The 15,638-nt window shown below is 44.3% G+C and overlaps 1 protein-coding gene across 1 annotated transcript; it reads right to left on the bottom strand.

The window, feature by feature from the left end:
• Positions 1-2,166: 2,166 nt before the first annotated feature.
• Positions 2,167-7,871, bottom strand: rxylt1 (ribitol xylosyltransferase 1). The gene is made up of 6 exons (XM_029633519.2): positions 7,273-7,871; positions 6,885-7,064; positions 6,624-6,726; positions 6,199-6,513; positions 5,181-5,351; positions 2,167-4,823 (listed from the first exon to the last, which is right to left on the bottom strand). The coding sequence occupies exons 1-6, from the start codon at positions 7,418-7,420 to the stop codon at positions 4,421-4,423; spliced, it is 1,320 nt and encodes a 439-aa protein (XP_029489379.1). The 5' UTR covers positions 7,421-7,871; the 3' UTR covers positions 2,167-4,420.
• Between the last annotated feature and the right edge of the window lie 7,767 nt (positions 7,872-15,638).

Below are 15,638 nucleotides of genomic sequence, written 5' to 3'. Positions count from 1 at the left end.
GAGAGAAGACGGAGGAGAGAGGACACAGCAGATGAGCAAATCTAATTGAGAAAAGGTCCATCTATACCTATATTGAACAAAAATATAAACGCAACATGTAAAGTGTTGGTCCCATGTTTCATGAGCTGAAATAAAAGATCCCTGAAATTTGCCATATGCATAAAAAGCGTATTTGTCTCAAATCTGGTGAGCATTTCTCCTTTGCCAAGGTAATCCAAACACCTGACAGAAGTGGCATATCAAGAAGCTGATTAAACAGCATGATCATTACACAGGTGCTGGGGACAATAAAAGGGCACTCTAAACCAACCGGACAGCTGATGAAACTGGGTTTGGACAACTGAAGAATTTCTGCACAAACTGTCAGAAACCATCTCAGGGAGGCTTATCTGCATGCTAACCATCCTCAACACGGTCGTAAACGACTTCATTGGGCAAGTGCTCACCATCAATGGCCACTGGAGAAGTGTGCTGGATGGATTCATCCCGGTTTCAACTGTCCCCGGGCAGCGGGAATTATATCCTGTGGGCGAGTGGTTTGCTTATGTCGACGTTGTGAACAGAATGCCCCATGGTGGTGGTGAGGTTATGGTATGGATGGGCATAAGCTACAGACAACAAACACAATTGAATTTTATCTATGGCAATTTGAATGCAGAGATACCGTGACGAGATCCTGAGGCCCATTGTCATGCTATTCATCTGCCGCCATCAACTCATGTTTGAGCATAATAATGCACGGCCCCATGTTGCAAGGATTTGTACACAATTCCAGGAAGCTGAAAATGTCCCAGTTATTCCATGGCCCGCATACTCACCAGACATGTCACCCGTTGAGAATGTTTGGGATACTCTAGATTGACGTGTACGACAGCATGTTCCAGTTCCCATCAATATCCAGCAACTTCGCACAGCAATTGAAGGGGAGTGGGACAACATTCCATAAGCCACAATCAACAGCTCAATCAACTCTATGTGAAGGAGATGTGTCACGCTGTATGAGGCAAATGGTGACCAACAGATGCATATCTATATTCCCAGTCACAGACTAGGGCATAGTGAATTCATTTCAATTGACTGATTTCCTCATATTAACTATAACTCAGTCAAATCTTTGAAATTGTTACATGTTGTGCTCATATTTGCTCAGTATATATATATATATATCCCCAAATATACAGTACCAGTCAAAAGTTTGGACACACCTACTTTACAATTTTCTACATTGTAGAATAATAGTGAAGAAATCAAAACTATGAAATAACACATTTGGAATCATGTAGTAACCAAAAAACGTTATATTTGAGATTCTTCAAAGTAGCCACCGTTTGCCTTGATGACAGCTTTGCACACTCTTGGCATTCTCTCAAACAGCTTCATAAGGTAGTCACCTGGACGACATTTCAATTAACAGGTGTACCATGTTAAAAGTTCCTATTGTGAAATTTCTTTCCCTCTTAATGCTTTTGAGCCAATCAGTTGTGTTGTGACAAGGTAGGGGTGGTATACAGAAGATAGCCCTATTTCCCCCTCAGGAAACGAAAAAGATTTGGCATGGGTCCTGAGATCCTCAAAAGGCTCTACAGCTGCAACATTGAGAGCATCCTGACTGGTTGCATCACTGCCTGGTACGGCAATTGCTCGGCCTCTGACCGCAAGGCACTACAGAAGGTATTTTGAACGGCCCAGTACATCACTGGGGCTAAGCTGTCTGCCATCCAGGACCTCTACACCAGGTGGTGTCAGAGGAAGGACCTAATTGAAATGGTTTGGGATGAGTTGGACCGCAGAGTGAAGGAAAAGCAGCCAACAAGTGCTCAGCATATGTGTGAACTCCTTCGACACTGTTGGAAAAGCATTACAGGTGAAGCTGGTTGAGAGAATGTAAAGAGTGTGCAAAGCTGTCATCAAGGCAAAGGGTGGCTACTTTGAATAATCTTAAATATAAAATATAGATTTTGATTTGTTTAACACTTTGTTTATTACATGATTCCATAGTGTTGATGTCTTCACTATTCTTCTATGTAAACTTTTCACTGGTACTATATATTCAGCATACAATGTGTACTGAAATTAATGTGGTTCTTTTGCTCCATCTGCTGGTGATCATGTTATGGTACAGATACATTTTCTCTCGTCTCATGAAATGAATAAAACATTTACAACTTAACAAATATTACACGTTTTAATAGCAAAACAAACAGTTTACAACATTTCACAGAAAACAAGATGCAACAGGAACAGTGTTAATCCTTTTTCAAGCTCTAATACATGAACTTCTCTTTCGTGTCGTCTGAGCTTCCCAAAGATTGGAAAGCAGCTGCGGTCATCCCCCTCTTCAAAAGGGGGGACACTCTTGACCCAAACTGCTAGAGACCTATATCTATCCTACCCTGCCTTTCTAAGGTCTTCGAAAGCCAAGTCAACAAACAGATTACCGACCATTTCGAATCCCACCATACCTTCTCCACTATGCAATCTGGTTTCAGAGCTGGTCATGGGTACACCTCAGCCACACTCAAGGTCCTAAACGATATTTTAACCACCATCAATAAGAAACAATACTGTGCAGCCGTATTAATTGACCCGTCGAAGGCTTTCAATTCTGTCAATCACCACATCCTCATCGGCAGACTCGATAGCCTTGGTTTCTCAAATGATTGCCTCGCCTGGTTCACAAACTACTTCTCTGATAGAGTTCAGACTCATATTAAGCATCTCCAATCCAAAATTAAAACTAGAATTGGCTTCCTATTTCGCAACAAAGCATCCTTCACTCATGCTGCCAAACATACCCTTGTAAAATTGACCATCCTACCAATCCTCGACTTTGCCGATGTAATTTACAAAATAGCCTCCAATACCCTACTCAATAAATTGGATGCAGTCTATCACAGTGCCATCTGTTTTGTTACCAAAGCCCCATATACTACACTACCCACCACTGCGACCTGTACGCTCTCGTTGGCTGGCCCTCGCGTCATACTCGTCGCCAAACCCACTGGCTCCAGGTCATCTACAAGACCCTGCTAGGTAGTCCCCCCTTATCTCAGCTCGCTGGTCACCATAGCATCTCCCACCTGTAGCACGCGCTCCAGCAGGTATATCTCTCTGGTTATCCCCAAAACCAATTCTTCCTTTGGCCGCCTCTCCTTCCAGTTCTCTGCTGCCAATGACTGGAACGAACTACAAAAATCTCTGATACTGGAAACATTTATCTCCCTCACGAGCTTTAAGCACCAGCTGTCAGAGAAAGCTCACAGATTACTGCACCTGTACATAGCCCATCTATAATTTAGCCCAAACAACTACCTCTCCCCCTACTGTATGTATTTAGTTATGTTGTTCTTTTGCACCCCATTATTTCTACTCTACTCTCTACTTTGCACATTCTTCCACTGCAAATCTACCATTCCAGTGTTTTACTTGCTATATTGTATTTACTTCGCCAACATGGCCTTTTTTTTGCCTTTACCTCCCTTATCTCACCTCATTTGCTCACGTTGTATTTTTCTACTGTATGTTTGTTTTACGCCATGTGTAACTCTGTGTTGTTGTATGTGTCGAACTGCTTTGCTTTATCTTGGCCAGGTCGCAATTGTAAATGAGTACTTGTTCTCAACTTGCTTACCTGGTTAAAAAAATGTGAAATAAATAAAATAAAATAAAAAACAGCATGAAAACATGAGGTTATGGTTTACCACAGGATATGGTTTGCTGCAATTGCACTGGAGATAGACCTACTCCTGTCACAATAACAAGCCCTACATAGTTCAAGGACAGGTCAATGATAAACGTAAAGGAAAAGGAGATATCCACCCGACAAATTTCTAGATGGAAAAAATATCAGAGGAGGCTGGTGGGAGGAGCTATAGGAGGAAGGGCTTATTGTAATGGAATAAATGGAACGTCAAACATGGTTTCCATATGTTTACTGTGTTAGATACAGTTCCATTAATTTCATTCCATTACAGCCATTACAATGAGCCTGTCCTCCTATAGCGCCACCCTCCTCGGGTAAAAATACAATAACTGGGCCTTACTGAAAGGTTGAATACAATGTTGCTTTGGAGTGTGCATTCAGCAAGTAGTTCAAGAGCAACTGAAATCCCTAATCTTTTAAGTTACAACATAAATACATGTAAATCTTGAACTATGTCAAATAAATTATGGAGAACAAGATTTACAGCCACCTCATTCTAATATAATTCACCCATAGCCTGAAATCAATGTTTTGTTTGAACATTATCTTGTGAGAGACAGTTGTCAGCTACTAGTGGAAACCTTACAAAATGTAGCCATAAGCCCACAAAATCCACAAAAATGTGGCTTTTCTCCCTTAAACACACTGCCAATGAGATCCACAGAGTACCTTGTAATTATGTGCCATTTTGTGTTTTACTCTGAGCTTTAAAAACACTTAGCTGTTTTTGAAGAAGGTCTCCTCTAAGACCTCGGTGAACCTGTCCTTCATCTGCTGGCGGAAACTGCTATACCACTCCAGCAGTTTCCTCCTCCTCTCAGTCCTTTCCTCCTGGCTCATCATCTTCTCCTTTTCCAGGAGGCCTGGAAGCTCCTTCCAGTCTTTGAGAAAGATGAAGGGGGCTCCTGCAGCTTTGAGGAGACGCAGTGGGGAGCTGCGTGCAGCAGAGCACCCACCTGGGGTCACCATGTCTTCCACCACGGGTACGGAGCCGTAGGCACAGGCCTCGTAGATGCGGTAGCACTCCGTGTTGATTCCCACGGGGCAGAGGGTGAGCTCGCTTTGGGCCAGGGCTGTCTGGTACCGTCTCAGACTCTCCACTGTCTCCTGAGGAAGCCACCTGATGCAGAAGAGGAGGAATATTAACGTCTAGTGAACAGGGAGTTCGTTTAATGTATTACGTATTTAAACAGTGCTTCTGTTGTGAATATATATACATAGTACTTGTAAATTCCCCTTTGCGCTTCATGAATTTTTAAATGCAAAGATCAAAAAAGGGTTGAACTTCTATTTGAGCGTGCTGACTCAATTGATATTTCACTGGTAAACAAAGCCTACCAACAAAAGTAATTCCACTGAAGTGAGCTACTAGAGGTCCAAACCTCATTGAGAAAGACAGGATGCAAAAATTGGACTTAAACCCATTATTGTGAATTGATACAGTGCTTGACAGTGACAGCATAGCATAGTGAAATACTTCTCTCTGCCAGTAGTGATGCACTCTTTGTCCAGTCCGGTTTGTTTCAAGATCCCCATGAGTGTTTCCCTCGAGGAGTTCTTGTAGACAGTTCCCAGGAAGTTACAGAGGAAGGGCCTTGTGGAGCTCACCATATGGGAGTTTGGCATGACCACAGGAAACTGCCTGTATCTGAACAGAGCGGGCATACAAGTCCACTTTTAAAATGTGCTCCTCTCTGGTGCAATGCTTTACCTAAAATGTTAAAATGTACTATTATGTAGCCTACAATGGAAACACGAGTGAAAGAAGGGAAAAGTGGCCTCCCGGGTGGCGCATTGGTCTAGGGCACTGCATCGCAGCGCTAGCTGTGCCACCAGAGACTCTGGGTTCGCGCCCAGGCTCTGTCGCCCAGGCGCCCAGGCTCTGCGCCCAGGTCCGTGGGGCGATGCACAATTGGCCTAGCGTCGTCCGGGTTAGGGTGGGCTTGGCCGGTAGGAATATCCTTGTCTCATTGCGCACCAGCGACTCCTGTGGCGGGCCGGGCGCAGAGCACACTAACCAAGGTCGCCAGGTGCACGGTGTTTCCTCCGACACGTTGGTGCGGCTGGCTTCTGGGTTGGATGCGCGCTGTGTTAAGAAGCAGTGCGGCTTGGTTGGGTTGTGTTTCGGAGGCTTTCGACCTTCGTCTCTCCTGAGCCCGACTGGGAGTTGTAGCGATGAGACAAGATAGTAATTACTAACAATTGGATACCATGAAAGTGGGGAGAAAAAGAGGGTAAAAAAATATTTTAAAAGGGAAAAGTACATGGTGAGGGAAGAAAGACAAACAAGAAATGCAGAATTCTGAAACATGAGAAATAATCTCAGAGAAACCTTCAAACTAAATCAGGGCCTGTATTAACAAACCATTTCAGAGTAGGAGTGCTGATCTAAGATCAGGTCCTCTTTCCATATAATTATGATCTCAAAGATAAAACTGCTCCTAGATCAGCACTCCTTCTCTGACACTTTATGAATAAGGGTTCAGATAACCTACGTGGCAACTCCGAGGGGCCACTGGAAGACATCCTTGTCGTTAACCCAGGGGCTGTCATAGACCAGGAAGAGCAGGTCCACAAAGCCCCCGTGCCTCCTCAGGTAGGGGCTGATCCAGTCATTGGTGCAGCACTCGCTGCCCAGCAGAACCACAGCCACACGATTCACAGCGTGGAACTGCATCAAGGTCTGGACATGCTGCAGCCACCGGGTGGCGTAGGAGATCTTCTGCTGCTCCCGGCCATTCAGCACCAGAACCACACTGTCTGTGTCCAGAGGAACATGGCCTTGGATCACCGCTGGACCTGTGTAGAAACTATAGATAGACAGAGAGAGATGGTGGGTGGAGGGCTGTCAGCATAGCTGACATCAGCTAGATCATATGCATCTTATATTGTGATTGGAGTCTCATTTGTGATGCCTTACCTGAAATCTATCTTTCCCACTTGTATCTCCCCCTCTCTCCACTGTGCTTGTATGTCGGTGGGGTTGAGGGGACCTTCTAAAATATGTTCCCAAAGGTAAAGTCCTGATAGAAGAGAGAAGTTACCTCAGAGGGACAATATCCATAAAAATGTTTTTTACTACATAATGTAACCTAACATTGTAAGAGGACGCATCAAACAACAAAAAGATACCAAGCAATATTGTACAACTTATCACAGAAGATCCGTAAAAAGGCATTACCTATGGCCGCTTTCCCCCAGATTTGAACTTTGTATCTCTTGGGCCTGTTCTTGTCAATGCGCTCCTGGTATTGTCTGAAAGCCTCCCTCTGTTTGTGCAGAGCAGAAAGCGCATTAGCCTGCTCATCCTCCCAAGGGTTCCACACATCATCCCCAATGTAAGGAGCCACAACACCACCACCTGTAATCACCAAAACAGCAGTACAATAACACTTATTGGAGCTAGCTAGTTAGTGGTTTTCAAATAGCCAATTCACATGACCAGTCCATAACCATGTGAGGGTATTCACGTGTTGACCGCATATTATCATATACAACATTGGACATGACCCGCAAACTATGGACAGTGAGTTTATTTTGTCAGATAAGTAGCTAGTTAGGTAATTTACCTGAGGTTGCGACTGTAATTTTCTTCACCACTCTGTGGACACGGGTGATCACCTTCGTATTAAAAAATACATTGTATGCAGCATACAAGGAAAACACCACATACACGAAAATTATCAGGATAAATATTTTTCTGTGATGTTTTTTCATGTTTTCCTTCTCACGTTACCATTCTGCACTCGAGTATCAGTTAAAGTGACCAATCTCTGTACAACTCGTTGTCTCGGAAACACTGAGAAAGCAATCAAAGGCGACTGTTTACAGTTCAAGGACCCAGCTCAAAGGCTGGCATAAGATTTGCCGGAGAAAAATGATTCCCCTTTTGGAATTAATCTACGTGAAGCACGTTCTTCTTATCGTCAAACAGAACCGATTTTTATTTTGATAATAAAACGACTCGGTGGCATAATTGAAATTAAATACAAAACAAATTGCTTACAAAGATGTTATAAGAATTGAGACTGCGCGCTGAAACATAATCCCGGATGTTACCCAGGACGTACCTAAAGCGGAGCGAGCTGCCAGTTAAGGCAAAGACAGAAACTGCTTCTCCTTTATAAATCCACTATCACGCTCGTAGGCGATGTCATGGCGACGTTGGCTAGCGAAACTCATGCACAGAAACACGTAATCGGGTCTAACAGTCGACACACGCCAAACTGCGCATGTCATCAAATCAAAGGCAATCCAATATAAAATAGTGTTTGACGAAAATGAAAAGGTGCAGTTGGAATGTCGATGTATTTGATAACATTCCACATATTCAGCTCCAGCCATTAACCCGAGCCCACCCTCCCCAATTAAGGTGCCACCAACCTCCTGTGGTTTCCATCCCAATTTTTTTTATGTGAGTAAAGTCACACCACCCCCCGCAAAAAATCAAAACAGCTGTGATGGAAACAGGTATTTTCGGTACAATTGTATAAATGCCGACAGATAATTTGTTCATTCGACATGGTGGGGTCTTCTTGTGTTGGTCAAATTAATAATGCGAGAAATGGTGGTGGAACGCTTTATGCGCAAATATTGATATAATAACCATCATATCAAAGTAAACGCGATGGTCACGCGATGGTATGGTGTGTGTTCCTCCCGCTATGACTTGGGAAACCATGCAGTTTATTAGGCTACAGATTAAATAAATGATAATGAACTTCACAGGGAGGTGAAAGTGCACAGGGGGTCTTGATGCTCCTTTCCAATAAATATTGAGGGTTTTATTTTGGTGACATGATGATTGATGCTTGACTGCCGTTTGACAAGTAAAAATATGCATAATAATCTCATCATGTAAACCAGGGGTGTCAAACTCATACCACGGAGGGCCTAGTGTGTGCATGTTTTAGTGTTTTCCCTTTCAATTAAACCAGAGGTGTGGGTAGTTCCTTACTAATTAGTGACCTTGATTAATCAATCAAGTACAAGGGAGCAGTGAAAACCCGCAGATGGACTTTTGAAGTGAAGAGTTTAGATTTTTGTAGCAAAGCACCGTTAAAAGGTGTCATCTCTGACGTTACGTTGGATGTGGAGGCCTCGTGGGTACGAGGAGCATTCCAGGAGTAGTTGGAGCACACCGAATGAATGAACCGTGTAGTGGATGGGGGGAAAGAAGAAAGCCTGTCAGTGTTATTTATGTTTGACGAAGAGTATCTCCCTTCACATGTGAACGTGGGGATATGTTAAGATATGCGGCGAAAGCTTTTGTGTTCAAGCCGTTGTTTTGCCGAAATTGCTAAAGGTATGGACATGTATCAAGTGTGTGCCGAAGGAATGTTGTTGAAGAATCTGAGGGTGTACAATGTTGTAATTGTGATGGCAACCATGATCTCAATTCCCAGGAGTGCCCGGTTAGGATAAAAGAGTATGAAGTGGCAAGGGTCAGGGCTATACAGCAGGTCTCCTACACGGAGGGTCAGGGCTATACAGCAGGTCTCCTACACGGAGGGTCAGGGCTATACAGCAGGTCTCCTACACGGAGGGTCAGGGCTATACAGCAGGTCTACTACACGGAGGGTCAGGGCTATACAGTAGGTCTACTACACGGAGGGTCAGGGCTATACAGCAGGTCTACTACACGGAGGGTCAGGGCTATACAGCAGGTCTACTACACGGAGGGTCAGGGCTATACAGCGGGTCTCCTACACGGAGGGTCAGGGCTATACAGCAGGTCTACTACACGGAGGGTCAGGGCTATACAGCGGGTCTACTACACGGAGGGTCAGGGCTATACAGCGGGTCTACTACACGGAGGGTCAGGGCTATGCAGCAGGTCTACTACACGGAGGGTCAGGGCTATACAGCAGGTCTCCTACACGGAGGGTCAGGGCTATACAGCAGGTCTACTACACGGAGGGTCAGGGCTATACAGCAGGTCTCCTACACAGAGGGTCAGGGCTATACAGCAGGTCTACTACACGGAGGGTCAGGGCTATACAGCAGGTCTACTACACGGAGGGTCAGGGCTATACAGCAGGTCTACTACACGGAGGGTCAGGGCTATACAGCAGGTCTACTACACGGAGGGTCAGGGCTATACAGCAGGTCTACTACACGGAGGCACGGGAAATATTTGAAGGAGGTTAGGGAGCTGAAGATATGGCGGTGGATGTTCCTCAGACTGTGAAGATTGAGGGCTGTTAAACAGTTGAGGGAAACTGATATGCTGATTGTGAAGAAGGTGGATTTTATGTTTATTGTGAATGTGATTAATTGTACTGCACAAAAGAGAAAAAAAGAAAGAAAGAAACTGGACATAATAGAATCAACCAAATAATTGTGTTTATTATTTGGGTTGATATACAGCCAAAACAGTAGGTGGCGGCATGCACCAATAGTATTTGTTTGCGGCCTGCCATAATATCAAAGAAGTCCCTGTACAGTAGGTGGCGGCAATACACCAATAGGTGTGGTCTGCCATAAACTTAAAAGAAGAAGAAGAAACCTATAGACGGCTGCGAGAGGCACAGGTCACAAAAGAAGGCGGTGAGGACAGCCGAGTTCGGGCCTCGTCCCGAGGATGAAAAGGATGATTCTTGCCCAGTGGGGGAGAGAATGGATCCTTGCATTTTGGCTGATCCATATGTGTTGTCAGGTTGGGGGACTGTTTATTTGGTGAGAGTAACTCAGAGTGGATTAGTGATGATTTGTGTTTCTTCAGTCCAGAGGGAGCGGGTGCTCCAGATCACGTGATTAGAGACAGGAAATGTGACTTGCTTTGCTCTCTGGAGCAGGGTGTCGTGGAGAAGAGTGATAAAGGGGGATTAAGTGTTGAGGAGAATTAGTTGAAATTGAAGATTCCCAGTACCTGACATTCCTGCTGTTTGGTGCGATGCAGATCCGGTGTCGAGTCTGGGGAAAAAGAGAAGACATTGTCTGTCCTGCTAAGTTTTGATGATGTCTTGACAAGGTCAAGTTAGGAAGTGTAAGTCATTTAAGGCAAATCATTTAAGAACACATTTATTTGCAATGACAGTCTAGGAACAGTGGGTTCAGGGGCAGAACAACAGATTTTTACCTTTTTACCAGATTTTTACCTTTTTACCTCAGGGATTTGATCTAGCAACCTTCTGGTTACTGCCCCAATGCTCTAACCACGAGGCTACCTGTTATCCTTGAGAGCTTTTGTTCTGAAAATACTACAGTGTTTCAGGTGTCAAGTTTATGGGCATGTTACAGCAGTGTGTAGGAGGGAGATTCCTAGATGTGAGAAGTTTGCAGGAGGGCATGAGTCGAAGGAATGTGTAGTATCGGTGGAGAAAGTTGTGTGTGTGTGTGTGTTAGCTATGGGATTGCCCATGGGGATGGAGATTGGAGGTGTCTTTTGAGAGAGAGGCAGGTTTAGGTTGCCAGGGTTAGAGTAGTACGGAAAGTGGTGTATGCCAAAGCAGTGAAGTGGGGGGTAGAGGAAGATGGGTACAGGGTGAGGGATACTGAGAGGATTCCTGTGGATTGGCAGAGACCAAGAGAGCGTGATTAGAAGAATATGTGCTTCAGTAAGGTGGGCTTTTCAGCATTTATAGCCATGGTTGCCAATTGTACTGCAGAAATGGATCATAGGTCACAGAAAATAGAGGTTGTGGTGGCAGCGGCAGAGAAGTACTTGGGATTGCGAGGATTTATTGCAGAGCAGTTGTAAGGGGTGTTGATTAGTAGTGTTCTGTCCTCTCAGACCATTGGTCTGGAGTATAATTAGATCGGGTTAAATAGTGGACTAGTGTAGTGTTTTTTTGTTGTTTTTTTGGAGAGGGTAAATTGTTGGCGGGGAAATTTTCTGTATATTACTGTATCAAGAATTGAATGTACATAGGCTGTGAATGGCCTCACACACCAGTACAGTAGGTGGCGGTGTACGCACCCAAAAGTTGGATGCGATCTGCCAACCAAATCCTAAAGAAGAAACCCATAGATACTCGGCCGAAGATTTTTATAACTAAACCAAAATAAACCACAGCACGTCATTTCAAATGCGAACAAATGAGTCATAGTGGGCAGAACAAGCAAGGAGGTCGGCAGAGCCAAGCACGAGCTAGCGAGGTCCTATTGATGCGTTCTAGCCACATTTGCATATTTCCGTTAGGGATCGCCTACTCTGAAGTGTGCGTGTGCAATAACTCAATTCGCCTTTGCACACCTTCTAAACAACTCTGTTCGTAACAGATTGTAGTTTTGGGAACAGAAAGCTGAATTGAGGTCAAATGTTTAATTGATAAGAAAATTTGTAGAATGTCGGCCACAATCCATCTCGTTCCATCTTCTCCCACTGCCGGCCACTTCAAATCAAATGTATTTTGTCAAAAGCGCCAAATATAACAGACCTTACTGTGAAATGCTTACTTACCTTAACCAACAATGTAGTTTTAAGAAAAATAAGAGTTAAGAAAATATTGACTAAATTAACTAAAGATTTTTTTTTAAATGTAAAAGAGTAACAATAAAATATCAATAACTAGGCTATATACAGGGGGTACTGGTATCGAGTCAATGTGCAGGGGTACAGGTTAGTCAGGGTAATTGAGGTCATCTGTACATGTAGTTAGGGGCAATGTGACTATGCATAGATAATAAACAGCGAGTAGCAGCAGCGTAAAAAGGGGGAGGTCAGTCCGGGTAGCCATTTGATGGCTTGGAGGTAGAACGTGTTAGAACCCTTTTGGACCTAAACTTGACGGTCCGGTACCGCTTGTCGTGCGGTAGCTGAGAGAACAGGCTATAACTAGGGTGACTGGAGTCTTTGGCAATTTTTAGGGCCTTCCTCTGACACCCATTGGTATAGAGGTTCTGGGTGGCAGGAAGCTTGGCCCAAGCGATGTACTGTCCAGTACGTATTACCCTCTGTAGCGCCTTGCTGTCAGAGGCAGAGCAGTTGCCATTTCAGGCAGTGATGCATTCAGTCAGGATGCTCTCGAAGGTACAGCTGTAGAACTTTTTGAGGATCTGAGGACCCACGCCAAATCTTTTCAGATTCCTGAGGGGGAAGAGGTGTTGTCATGCCCTATTCATGACTGTGTTGGTATGTTTGGACCATGGTAGGTCCTTAGTCATGTGAACACCAACAAACTTTAAGCTCTTGACCGTCTCCACTACACCCCCGTTGCCATGAATGGGGGTGTGCTCGGCCCTTTTCCTTTAGTCCACAATCAGCTCTTTTGTCTTGCTTACATTGAAGGAGAGATTATTGTCCTGGCACCACACTATCACGTCTCTGACCTCCTCCCTATAGGCTGTCTCATTGTTGTTGGTGATCAGGCCTACCACCGTTGTGTTGTCAGGAAACGTAATTATGGTGTTGGAGTCGCGCTTGGCCACGCAGTCATGGGTGAACAGGGAGTACAGGGGGGTTAAGCATGCACCCCTGAGGGGCCCCCGTGTTGAGGATCAGCGTGGCATATGTGTTGTTCCCTACTTTTACCACCTGGGGGTGGCCCGTCAGGAAGTCCAGGATCCAGTTGCAGAGGGAGGTGTTTAGTCCCAGGGTCCTTGGCTTAGTGATGAGCTTTGAGGGCACTATGGTGTTGAACGCTGAGCTCTAGTCAATGAACAGCATTCTCACATAGGTGTTTCTTTTATCCAGGTAAGAAAGGGCAGTGTGGAGTGCAATAGAGATTGCGTCATCTGTGGATCTGTTGGGGCGGTATGCGAATTGGAGTGGCTCTAGTGTTTCTGGAGTGATGGTGTTGATGTGAGCCATGACCAGCCTTTCAAAGTACTTCATGGCTACAGATGTGTGTGCACGGGTCGGAAGTCATTTAGGCAGGTTACCTTGGTGTTCTTGGGCACAAGGACTATGGTGGTCTGCTTGAAACATGTAGGTATTACAGACTTGGTCAGGGACAGTTTGAAAATGTCAGTGAAGACACTTGCCAGTTGGACAGTGCATGCTCTGAGTACACGTCCGTCTGGCCCTACGGCCTTGTGAATGTTGATCTGTTTAAATGTCTTACTCACATCGGCTACTGAGAGCAGGATCATGCAGTCGTCCGGAACAGCTGGTGCTCTCATGCATGCTTCAGTGTGGCTTGCCTCGAAGTGCGCATAGAAGTAATTTAGCTCGTCTGGTAGGCTTGTGTCACTGGGCAGCTCGCGGCTGTGCTTCCCTTTGTAGTCCGTAATAGTTTGCAAGCCCTGCCACATCTGACGAGTGTCAGAGCCAGTATAGTAGAATTTAATCTTAGTCCTGTACTGAAGCTTTGCCTGTTTGATGGTTCGTCGGAGGGCATAACATAGCGGGATTTCTTATAAGCGTCTAAGTTAGAGTCCCACTCCTTGAAAGTGGCAGCTCTACCCTTGCTCAGTGTGGGTGTTGCCTGTAATCCAAGGATTCTGGTTGGGGTATGTACGTATGGTTACTGTGGGGACGATGTCGATGCACTTATTGATGAAGCCGATGACTGATGTGGTATACTCCTCAATACTATCGGATGAAACCTGGAACATATTCCAGTCTGTGCTAGCAAAATAGTCCTGTAGCTTAGCACCTGCATCATCTGACCACTTCATTATTGAGCGACTCACTGGTACTTCCTGTTTTAGTTTTATAAATGTGGTGAAAGATCTATCTGTGACCCGGCCCTAAGTTTGACATTTGATGTACACACTGTATCTGCAAGCTCTTGACTAGAGCGCAATTGCCAAGACGAGTAGAAACATTTACTATTTAACGCAGTTGTGACAAAACTATGAGTGGAGTTGAAAATGCAATGGAAACACATTGATCTTGAGATTTGTATTCGATACATGAAAACTTAAGCGAAAAAGTACATTTTGTGTGCTCTACATCATCACCCACTGACTTTTATCTGCAACAAGACTGTTTGGTGGAAACACACCACTGGAGGAAAAAAATCACATTTTATTTATGCAGATTTAGTATATTACATTAAGATCTATCGCCAATTGGATGGAAACTAGCTACTAATATAATTTGTGATTGCTAGGCATACAAATACAATTATTGATTTAAACCTTTGAAACGAGGTCTAGTTGCGTCCGCAACTGGATTGCTTGACTGCTGCAAGGGAGATTTGCCCAAGGAGAAGAACATCACCGGCTACCTCATCCACCCTGCGCAGATGAAAGTTCAGTACAAAGGCCGAAGCCATCTCCTCAACACACCGGAAAAGTGTTCACTTTTCTCAAAGAACTGAACCGTGTCTGAACCAGGTTGGTCTCTCTGGGGGATAAGATGCAGTTTGTTTGTTTTCTCTCATCCGTGCTGTCCTGGGACTGAACTGCTGATAACTTCTTGGAAATTGAATCTGTTTAACCCGCTATCCGGTTGCTATAATTGATTTGTACATTTTCAACTAACCATTTTTTCCCCGGGTGAGTTCTATTACATTTACAAGAGAGTATATTTTGGTTTAGTCAATATCCACTGGGTGAAGCAAATTAGTAGTCTTAGGCCCACTGCTCCCCCCCATTTATGTTTCTCCTCTCCTGAAAAGAGACTCAAGCAGCCCTTACTGTGGGCAGTAAATATTCAGCCATAAGTGTCTATTTTTCAACTTAAGAGAGCTCGCAGGTTTAAGTTTACGCCAAGGTTTAGCTAGTAAGAGCAAGATGGAAAGCTAGTAACAATGTATTTCTACAAGTGTATTCATGTTTGATTGTTGGGATTGTGGTTTTAGTCTGACAATCGGGGTGGGTGGGGTTTCTGTTTTTTTCTTCTTCTTTTGTTTCCTTCCTAAAAAGACACACAGATCACTTCAGTGTTCAAACTACAGTTGAAACATTTCCTGACTATTTACATATGAGAGATTTACATTCGGTTATATATTTGAAACCCAACCTATGCTTAATCCACTAAAATATGTCACATTCAACGTAAAAGGTCTTAACAGCCCGATTAAGAGGAAAAGAGTTTATACAT

The sequence above is a fragment of the Oncorhynchus nerka genome, linkage group LG25 (assembly GCF_034236695.1).
Source record: "Oncorhynchus nerka isolate Pitt River linkage group LG25, Oner_Uvic_2.0, whole genome shotgun sequence".
In the NCBI taxonomy this organism is placed as follows: Eukaryota; Metazoa; Chordata; class Actinopteri; order Salmoniformes; family Salmonidae; genus Oncorhynchus; species Oncorhynchus nerka.
Note: the sequence above shows the minus strand (reverse complement) of the source record. Positions and strands in the feature narration are given on the sequence as shown.

Coding starts and splice junctions, on each gene's coding strand:
- rxylt1 (XM_029633519.2), bottom strand. CDS start 7,420: ATGAAAAAACATCACAGAAAAATATTTATCCTGATAATTTTCGTGTAT. Junction 6,727..6,884: donor CTGGGGGAAAGCGGCCATAG/GTAATGCCTTTT, acceptor CTCTTCTATCAG/GACTTTACCTTTGGGAACAT. Junction 4,824..5,180: donor ATCACTACTGGCAGAGAGAA/GTATTTCACTAT, acceptor CTTCTGCATCAG/GTGGCTTCCTCAGGAGACAG.